Genomic DNA, 11247 nt, shown 5'->3' on the forward strand with positions numbered 1-11247 from the left:
ATAAATGTTCATGTAAAACCACTAACACATTTATGTAAAAACATTTATACGTTTTGTAAAATATTTATGTTTTTATGTAAGTCTGCAAAAGAATAAAAACTGAAACTAACGTTACCTGGTGAGGCTTGCTTCACTAGGTATTTACAACACTCAAAAGAGTGAAACAAGTAGCTTCACCAGGTATTTACAGCGTTCAAATGAGTGAAACATGTACTACTTGATGATGATTACTTCACTAAGTATTGGCAGTGCTGATAGAAGTGAAATAAACTTCACTAGGTATTACATTGGTAAGATATATAAATGAATTTACTTTAATTATTTTATATTTTATATGATTATATATTAATATATATATATTAGTTTATGCTCAAGATATTTTGAAGATTTAATAGTAGAGACTTCTGATCACCCAATAGAGACTTTCCTATCCATTTTCAGTCATTGAATAATTATCAATAGGGACAAATTATACTTATGAAGAAGGTGATCGAGAGCGGGCTCATATTTACGTACTAAAGAATTGTGAAGAGGCTGAACCATTTTACTAGTACGAATACTGACTTATTCTATATCCAATATGAATTATTCTTACAACTATTAACTTTTATTCTAAATAATGCAGTGAATACATTCAAGGACACTCTAATAGAGAATGTGATGATGAATATATAATTTGGTTCAGAATTCAAGTGAGTTATTTCATAACTGCATATTACAAAAAATATATGAAAGTTTATACTTTTTTTTTTGGAAATTATAGGCCGAACAAATAAAAGACGATAGTCAAAGAACGAAAGATCTTAAAACTCTAGGAGCCGGTACTACAAAGTATGCATCCAGATTTGTATGGTGTAAAGTGAACGGATACAAATTTAACACAAAAGAGCATGAAGAGGGTTTAACGACACAAAACAGTGGTATTCTTGTGGTTGGCAATAATGACTTGGAAACTATGGACTACTATGGAGTGTTGACAGAAATTATTGAAATGCAATATCATAATGAAAGACGGATTGTACTTTTTAAGTGCTAGTGGTTTGACGTGCATTCTGGACAAAGTGGAATTAAAGTTGATAAATATGGTTTTGTTAACATAAATTGTAACCGATTATTGACAACTCAGAAGACAAATCCTTTTATATTAGCCACTCAAGTAAAACAACTATTTTTTGTAAGAGATAATGTCTCTAAACTAGTTTGGCAAATTGCGATTAAGACAAATCCTCGATATTTATATACTTGATATCATCAAATGGGTATTGTGTATTGTACTAATAATATGTTTAGAGTTTATTCTATTCATAATGTTGTTATTGTTTTCTATGCTAATAATATTATTTGTTTAATTTCAGAAGTCCTGACTGGGCAAGACAAGAACAACCTTCCTCCAGGTAGCTTAAATGTCAAACTAGCAGAAATGCGAAAGAAAAGAGATGCATCTAGAAGTATATTTTCACAAGATGTCACAAATACACATGATGTCACACCTCATTCGAATGACATACTTGTAAATGATTCCACATCTACCCAAGATGTCATACTTGCAAATGATATGCCACATTCACTACCGGACGCTGAATCAACAATAAAACAAGGTACCAAAAGAAAGAGAGGAAGTAATAAAAATTTTGTGTTGTAAAAAATCACAAAAAATGAAGAGAAGGCCACTATCGTGTTCAATTTGGTGGATATAAAACCATTTTGTGAAAATAGGAAGACTTGGGCTCGTGACTTGGGGTCTATTGTGCACGATCATTTTGCAGTCAAACATCGCATGCTGAAATGGAACTTGTTAATTCCATCTGAATTGGATAATTTGTGGAAACATGTGATAGTGAGTTAAATTTTCTTTAAAAATATTTCTAAATAATATCTTCTTATAAAAATATTTAAAAATTTTTAGGATAAGTTCGATGCTACTAATATTCAAAATTATCGCGATATCACGTTACGAAACATGCAATATTTTTGGAATAGGTGGAGAGCCGATATTAGTAGACATTGTATCGTTGCACACTAATGTGACATAAATAAAGTTAAATCTATCAAGCCAAAGGAAATGACCCAAGAGGATTGGGAGTGGTTGCTTCACCACTACTTTCTCACCGATAAATATAAGGTAATTACTAATTTAAGATAAATATTTTTATGTGATAAATAATTTTAAATTATTTTTCTAAGTGTAGAAAACAAGCTCTACCAATAAAATTAATAGAAAGAAACACAAATATGTTCATCGCACCGGAAGCAAGTCATTTTCTCAAGTGGGGCGGGAAATGGTATGTGTGTAACTAGCTTAATTACTTTATAATTTTAAAAAAAAACATATATTGAAAGTGTTTCATTGAATATATTTAGGAAATACGGGATGGGAAACGTCCATATTACGAGGACGTCTTTATTGAGACTCATCCAAGAAAGGATAAATCTATTGATCTCGATGTACAATCACAGTCGGTAAGTATTTCTAATTATTTATTCATTTTTATGATATTTTGTTTATGTTATAATTAAATTAATATAATTACTTATTATAGGATAAGATGCGTGAAGTTAGACAAGAAATTAATTCCATTTCTGAATTTGATATGGTGGAACAAATGTTTGGCCCACAAAATCATGGAACTATTATTGGGATGGGAACACGAGTGTCGACTTCATAATTTAGAGTTGATCAATCAAATAGAGCTCTCCGACAAGAGAACGCTTCTTTAAGAGCCGTAGTAGAGAAATTAACAAATAATCATGAGCAAGTACAAAGTAATTTGGAAGAAATTAAAAAAAGTTAATAGAGGAAAGGGAGACTAATGAAGTAAAAAGATTAGTAGAAAGGGAAGCTATTGATTCTAGAATATTAGTTGATCGTGTTGAAACAAAGAAAATGATGCAAGCTATGATGACACGATACTTAGGAATTCAATCTTCATCGATGCCACCCCATGCACAAGTACCACCTACTACGCCGCCTTTTAAAATAGGTTTAAAAATATATTGATTAATTGTTTATGCTAATATGTTTTTTTTTATTAATTTTAGTTTAATTATATACATCTAATGATGAAGAAGATGAAGAAGATGAAGAAGATAAAGATTAACAAGTCTTTCCACTTCTCTTGTGAAATATTTGGTAAGAGATTACTTTAAAACCAACAATTGTTATATTTTCTACATGATCAACAAATCAGGTCATTTCTTTAAAATTAACAATTCATTTTGTTCTTATCATGATTAGGGTTGTGGTAATGTCAGTTTAATTAATCTATTTTATGGATAGGCTCAGCTTAATGAGATTTATGGTTTTACTAGTTTTTTCTTCTTCTTACAATCGACTATGATTTCTCTTAGTTGTAGTAACTTGAAGTTTGCAAAAAAAATTAATAAGATTGTTGTTTCAATGATAATATGGTTCTATTGTTTTTTAATGAAGTATTTTACTTATGTTGGTTTTGCTTTCTACAGTTTTAAATGCCTAATTTTCATTTTCATTTGATTGTTTTAGATTTTTGGATATAGGAATATTGAATAAATGAAGAAACCTATAAATGTTTATTCATGTTTTGAAAATTTGAAGAAATTAAGTAACTGAACATATATGTCTTTATAAGATCAAAATTTGTAAATCTCTATTCATGTTTTGGAACATATATATTTTTGAATAGATTGTTGGAACATGTTATATATTTTATGTTATATATGATATTGTTTAATTTGAATATAATAGGTTTTAATTTAAAATGTCAGGTTTCTAGATTAAAACTTTTTTTAGTATTTTTTAATCTATAATGTCCGTAAGAAAATGGACTTTATTGATCAATAACATTCGTAGGAAAACAAACTTTATTGATCAATAACGTTAGTAGGAAAACGAACTTTATTGATCAATAATATTCGTAGGAAAACGAACTTTATTGATCAATAACGTTAGTAGGAAAATAGACTTTATTGATCAATAATGTCAGTACAAAAACGGACTATATTGATTAATAACGTCTGAAGAAAATTCGGCCTTAATTATTTTATAACGACGGCAGAAAATTCGGCCTTTATTGAGTAATAACGTCCGAATGAAATTCGGACGTTATTGATACCATTTTCAATAACGATGCAGGTTCTACCATCCGTGAAGGTCCGTAATTTAACTGGACAGTACTGATTAGTACCGACCGAAATAATATAAATTACGGCCGAATTTCCGGATGTTAAAAGATCAATTTTTACTAGTGATGTCCTGCTGCACCAGTCCGTTTGTCGCCCTGTAGTTTGCTGTGGCAGTCTATGTCTTGCCATGGTGCATTTGCGGTCTGTTCTTTGGTGTTGTGTAGGTGCATGTGTATGTACAAATCTTTAGGGTGTAGGCCAACAGTCCGAATGCCCTTCTTAGAGACGCGGATCTCGGCTGCTACAACTATTCAAGTTCCGTTTCAGGTGTTGGCGTCTTGGTGCAGGTGTTAGAACAGTCCCCCGTTGAATAGGTGCAGGCGTAGTTCAACCCTAATATTTGTTGTTTTTGTAGATTGGAGGTTGTGCAGCTATTGTGTATTGTCCAGGCCGTAGGCTTTGCATCTCAACTGTTTGTGATCTGTTGCAGGTGTTGATTCTTCATCTTCTTGAGGAAGCGCCTGTTGATGTACTGTGTGAGACTGTGCAGATGCGGTTGCTGGTTCTTGTGCGGGTTGCAGGTCGTGCATCTGTTGGTATTGTACAGGCCGCATGCTTTCTGGTGCAGGTGAAAGTCTACTTGTAGTCTAGTTTTAGATGTAGTTTGCAGTCGGTTGCCTCACTTGCCTCACTGTGGTTGAAGATTGTAATCGAAGGTTGTGCGACATACATGTGCAAGTGCATGTTTGCTGGTCTTCTTAGTGTAGTTGGTTGCGCAGGTTCGATATCATGGCCGTGCAGGTTTAAAACTATGATTGTCTGCTATCTGCATTCTTGATTCTAACATGACTGGTTCCCGTTAGTCCACTGTCCCAATCCAGACAAGGGAAAGTGTTACATGTAGCTAGTAATTTCAGTATAATTGTATGACAGTTATGTTTGTTGTGTGTGTTGTGTTCATGATAAGGTTAGACAGTTATACAAGTTAGAATTTAGTAACTGTTTGTGTAGTGGGTAGTTATGAAATGGGTAGTTATGAAAAGTAGTTATGTAACTGTAAAACTGTAATGTTTGGGTATAACAATCCCAAATCTCTTTATCAATGTTATGGAAAATCTTAAAGGTTGTTATGTACCTTTTTCTTCTTCTTCTTGGCTGTTAATAAATTGACAGATCCTTCCTTCTTCTTCAGATCTCTTCTTCTTCTTTAAAAACACTACTTCCGCTGCCCTAAATCATAAACCACAAAATTCAATAATTTATCAAACCCTAACCTGTAACATCTTGGTATCAGAGCCATACAATCCTACCATGGTGGAAACCCGACAACAGTCAGAGATTGATGCCCTTCGTGCTTCCATCGAAACGTTAACTGCCTCCTTTCTTGATGTGAACACTAGAATGGATCGTAGATTGGACACTATTGAAACTCGTATGAAGGCCACTGAAGAGCAAATTCATATTCTTGGCCAAGAAAATCGCCATAGGGGACATGAGGGTAATGGCCGTCAGAACCCTCCACGTGATAGAAACGTTCGACATATTCCTCCAACCCGACTCACCAAAGTCAACTTTCCTCGATTTGATGGAACCGAAGTGGAAGGTTGACTCATATCTGCAGAACAATTTTTCCGCGTTGATAAGACAGAGGATGAAACCAAAACAGACATTGCTCCAATCCATTTTACGGGCAATGCCAGAATGTGGTACGGTTCCTATTTGCAGCAACGCAATCATCGGGAAATCTTGACGTGGGAAGTGTTCAGAAGGGATCTACTAGCACATTTTGGTCCCTCTATGTATGACACCCCCATGAGACATATTATGCATCTGCGAAAGAATGAGGAATCAGTCATGTATTACAATCAACAATATATAAATATTTCCCAGAAATTGCTTAACCTTCCAGGGGAGTACGTGATAGAATGTTACCTGGCGGGTCTGAACAAGGAAATTGCAGATGCTGTCAAACTTAGAAATCCAGAAACTTTGAACGAGGCTATGTCGATGGCCAAAGCCCAAGAATCAATATACAGATCCCTGTGGAGCAGAGGATACTTGTATAGTAAATCAACCCCTTTACTGCCCAAACCAGTCGGGCCAAGTTCCAACCGAACTTCTTTTTCGGGCATTCCTCATGCATCTTCTTCTGGCGGGAATCAGGGCTCGATGAAACAATTAGAACCTGCTGTATTTGATGAGAAAAGGAGAAAAGGCCTTTGTTACAGATGTGATCAGAAATGGGAACCAAACCACAAGTGTAAAACAAAGTTGTTCATGATCTCGGCTAATGAGGAAGAAGCCTTACCAGATGTCCAATTGGTTCAAGAAACGGTTGTTGACGATCCTTCATTGTTGCAGCCCAATTCAGTGGAGGAGCCCGCCATTTCTCTACATGCCTTAACCGGTTACAAGAATTTCCAAACTCTCCAGATCCGGGGCAAGATTGGGAGTCTGCCGGTAGTGATCCTTATCGACACAGGCAGCACTCACAACTTCATTAACAGCAGGATACTAAGAAATATAGGCCACAAGGCTTTGAAACTCAAGTGGTGTCGGTAAAAGTGGCAGACGGTTCAACACTGTTTTGTTCCAGCATTTGCAAAAACCTGAAATGGTCCATGGAAGGTAAAGATTATCAAGCGGATATGAAAGTTCTTACTATGACAGGTTATGATATGGTGTTGGGCATAGAGTGGTTAATTACTTTAGGCACTTCAGCCTGGAATTTTGAAAAACTTACATTTTCTTTTGAAATGGAGGGTGCAACTATTACCTTGCAAGGGATACCCCAAACACAAATTAATCTTATAAAGGGTCACCAGTTGGAGAAATTGTTAAGGAAGGGCAGCCTGGCTGCCATGGTACAAGCAAAAACAGAGAATGAAGCCCAGTTCTTTGCACTTATCACAAGAGCCCAGGAAGAGGTTTCTGAAGATCTTCACGGGTTGCTTGATGATTTTAGTACTCTGTTCCAGCAACCGGATGTCTTACCACCTACAAGAGAGCACGATCATCGGATCCCACTAAAGGAAGGCACCAAAGCTGTGTGCTTACACCCTTATCGCTACCCGGCCCTGCAGAAATCAGAAATTGAGAACTTAATCAATGATATGCTGGAAAGGGGAATAATTAGAAAAAGTCACAGTTCGTTCGCTGCTCCCGTGGTGTTGATCAGAAAAAAAGACTTATCTTGGAGGATGTGTATCGATTATAGGAGGTTGAACTCAGCCACCATTAAAGACAAGTTTCCGATTCCGGTGATAGAAGAACTGATGGAGGAGCTGCATGGATCCAAGGTTTTTTCCAAACTGGATTTGAAATCTGGTTTTCACCAAATACGAATGTACCCGGAAGACTGCCATAAGACTGCGTTCCGAACTCATGAGGGCTTGTATGAGTTCCTGGTGATGCCATTTGGCTTAACAAATGCACCTTCCACCTTCCAAAGTTTGATGAATGATGTGTTGAAGCCATTTCTAAGGAAATCTGTGTTGGTTTTCTTTGATGATATTCTGGTTTACAGTCCAAACTGGAAGGAGCATATATTTCATCTGAGACAAGTATTACTTATATTACAGCAACATCAATTAGTTTTAAATAAAGGGAAGTGCAGTTTTGGCTGTAATCAAATTGCATACCTGGGACACATTTTGGATGAAAATGGAATAGCTGCAGATCCGGAGAAACTGGAAGCAATGAGCGCATGGCCCGTTCCACAATCACCAAAACAACTCAAGGGATTCCTAGGCTTAACCGGGTATTACCGTAGATTCATTAAGCAATACGGTTGCATTGCTCGACCCCTTACTTCTCTGCTGAAAAAGGGACAGTTTGGTTGGAACAAAGAAGCAGATGACGCATTTCAATTGCTGAAACAAATGATGATATCCCCTCCAGTTCTAGCGCTGCCCAATTTTCAGACTCCATTCGTTGTAGAGACGGACGCAAGCGGAGCAGGCATTGGTGCATTGTTGATGCAGGAAGGTCGCCCAATAGCATTTATCAGCAAAGCTATCGAATCCGGGAAACTTCCATCATCAACTTATGAAAAGGAACTGATGTCCTTAACGTTTTCTGTGCAGAAGTGGAGAACCTACCTCAGATATAAAACATTTATGGTGAAAACAGATCATAAAGCGCTTAAGTATCTGCTAGAACAAAGAGTGTCGACTCCTGCACAAGAAAAATGGCTTTACAAATTGGTAGGTTATGATTTCACAGTTCAGTATAAAAAGGGAAAAGAGAACCTGGTGGCAGATGTGTTATCTAGGCGGGATACAAGGGTCCAATGCGCAGGAATTTCGGTATACCATACAGCTGTGCAAAAACAAATACAAGAAACGTATGTCACTGATCTAAATCTGGTCAAGCTTGTTCAAGAAATAAGTGATGCACCAAATTCTCACCCGGATTTCACTTATATCGATGGCACATTGAGAAGAAGAGGGAAATTAGTAGTTGAACGAAACGCTGAATTGAGGACCACACTGATAGCAGCAATACATTGCGGTGCCGAAGGGGGACATTCAGGCTCACTGGTCACACAAAAGAAATTGCAGCTCGTATACTTTTGGTCAGGTATTACTAAGGATGTGCGGGAGTTTGTTCAAACCTGCGAGACATGTCAAAAAAATAAGTCAGATAATATGGCATATAAAGGCAGGTTACAGCCATTAACAATTCCAAATCGATATTGGGAATCCATCTCCATGGATTTTATAGAAAACCTCCCCAAAACACAAGGTAAATCTGTAATTTTCGTGGTGGTGGACAGACTGTCCAAGATGGCACATTTCATTAGCATGCGACACCCATTTTCTGCCAAAACAGTCGCTGAAGCTTTTGTCAATAATGTCTCTAAACTTCATGGGATGCCTCTGTCTATAGTTAGTGATCGAGATAAAGTGTTCCTCAGCACCTTTTGGCGAGAATTCCTGAAGATACAGCAGGTGCAGCAAAATCTGTCCACAGCATATCATCCTCAATCAGACGGACAAACAGAAATTGTAAATAAATGTTTAGGCACTTACCTACGATGTATGGCTGGACAATCCCCCAAGGAATGGGTTCGTTGGTTGCCTTTGGCTGAGTGGTGGTATAACACCAACTTCCATTCAGCCATCCAAACCTCACCCTTTGAAGCTGTCTATGGGTATTCTCCTCCAATTCACACCTCATATGTCGCTGGAGATTCAAGAGTTGAAGAAGTGGACTTAACTCTTTCTGCACGAGAAGTAACTCTCCAATTGCTGAAGTTTCACCTGCAAAGAGCACAAAACCGAATGAAACAGGTGCAAGATAAGAAAAGAACAGATATGATACTTGAGGTAGGAGCTTGGGTCTTGTTAAAACTGCAGCCCTATAGACAATTATCTGTTCGAAAATGTTTCCACAAGCTGTCTCCTAAATTTTTTGGACCATTCAAAGTGCTGGAAAGGATCGGTAATGTGGCTTACAAACTGGAGCTAGGAGCTGGTGCAAAAATACACAATGTTTTTCATGTATCTCAGTTAAAAACTTTCCAAGGCACCCCTACTGCCATTGTGGAAATCCCTCAAACCAAGGAAGCTGACAAGAAAGGCAGGATAGTAGGGGAACGAGAGATCACAGTTCGAAACAAAACAAAGACACAGTTTTGGTTGAATGGGAAGGTTCAGGTCCTGAAGACAAAACTTGGGAAGATTTTGAAACAATGCATATTCAATTCCCTGAAATGTTCCCAACATGGAAACAAACCAAAGCAAGAACTGTTCGTCGTGGACGACAAATGTTTTAAGGGGGGAATAATGTTACATGTAGCTAGTAATTTCAGTATAATTGTATGACAGTTATGTTTGTTGTGTGTGTTGTGTTCATGATAAGGTTAGACAGTTATACAAGTTAGAAGTTAGTAACTGTTTGTGTAGTGGGTAGTTATGAAATGGGTAGTTATGAAAAGTAGTTATGTAACTGTAAAACTGTAATGTTTGGGTATAACAATCTCAAATCTCTTTATCAATGTTATGGAAAATCTTAAAGGTTGTTATGTACCTTTTTCTTCTTCTTCTTGGCTGTTAATAAATTGACAGATCCTTCCTTCTTCTTCAGATCTCTTCTTCTTCTTCAAAAACACTGCTTCCGCTGCCCTAAATCATAAACCACAAAATTCAATAATTTATCAAACCCTAACCTGTAACAGAAAGCTCCAATTCCCTCTCAGATAAAGATATCGGACATGACTAGTTTCGTTACTACAAGCTACAGACACCACAACAAAAACGATAATTCTAAGAAAAATTAATTTGAAAATAGTTACTAAGTCTTATTTGTAGTAGCAATAACAACATTGTCCACTTATTGTAGAAAATATCTTAGAATATTAATGAAATTAGTCATGTCCGATATCTTTAGCCGAGGGGGCCTTGGAGCTTCCCCTTGTCAGAATTGGGACACTGGACTAACGGGAGCCAGTCATGTCAGAATAAAGAACAAAGATAGAAGACGATCACATTTTGGACCTACACGATCATGATACCGGACTTGCTCAACCAACTGCACTTAGAAGATCAACTAAGGCAAACGACAGCAAACTGCAACTAAAATAAGACTATAAGTATACTTGCACCTGCACCAGAAAGTCTACGGCCTGCACAATACAAACAACTGTACAGCCTAAAACCCGCACAAGAATTACCAACCGCACATGCAGTCTTACACAATACAACAACAGTCTCTTCCACAAGAAGATGAAGAACCAACAACTTCTACGGACCACAAACATCAAGGTTGAACTGCGACTGCACCAGCAAAGCCTATGGCCTGCACAATACACAACAACCGTACAACCTACAGCCTGCAGCAAACAACAAACATCAGGAATGAACTACGCATGCACCTATTCTAGGAGGAACTACTCTAGCACATGCACTAAGACGCTAACACTTAAAACAAAACATGAATAGTTGCAGCAAGTGAGATCCGCGTCTCTAGGAAGGGAAGTCGGACTACAGGCCTGCACCCCAAAGATCTGTATCTTCACCTACATTATACTATTCTTTCTCACAACATATATAATCTTCTTGATGTCCATGAGAAATTTTTTTTTTATTAAGCAATGCAATCTTTTGAATAGAATAAACATAATCATAACATGTTAAATTTAAA

At 36.9% G+C, this 11247-nt stretch overlaps 1 protein-coding gene across 1 annotated transcript; it reads left to right on the forward strand.

Annotated features, from left to right (window-relative positions):
• Window positions 1–5412: 5412 nt before the first annotated feature.
• LOC124913284 lies at window positions 5413–7198 on the forward strand. The gene is made up of 4 exons (XM_047453879.1): window positions 5413–5704; window positions 5750–6561; window positions 6612–7137; window positions 7185–7198. The coding sequence occupies exons 1-4, from the start codon at window positions 5413–5415 to the stop codon at window positions 7196–7198; spliced, it is 1644 nt and encodes a 547-aa protein (XP_047309835.1).
• The last annotated feature ends 4049 nt before the right edge of the window (window positions 7199–11247 follow it).

The sequence above is a fragment of the Impatiens glandulifera genome, chromosome 8 (genome assembly GCF_907164915.1).
Source record: "Impatiens glandulifera chromosome 8, dImpGla2.1, whole genome shotgun sequence".
Classification (NCBI taxonomy): domain Eukaryota; kingdom Viridiplantae; phylum Streptophyta; class Magnoliopsida; order Ericales; family Balsaminaceae; genus Impatiens; species Impatiens glandulifera.

What these genes read in the sequence shown, in the direction of transcription:
- LOC124913284 (XM_047453879.1), top strand. Translation starts at nt 5,413, where the DNA reads ATGGTGGAAACCCGACAACAGTCAGAGATTGATGCCCTTCGTGCTTCC. An exon ending in TGATGGAACCGAAGTGGAAG is followed by an intron (nt 5,705 to 5,749) that starts GTTGACTCATAT and finishes TTGATAAGACAG; the next exon opens with AGGATGAAACCAAAACAGAC. An exon ending in GCAAGATTGGGAGTCTGCCG is followed by an intron (nt 6,562 to 6,611) that starts GTAGTGATCCTT and finishes CATTAACAGCAG; the next exon opens with GATACTAAGAAATATAGGCC.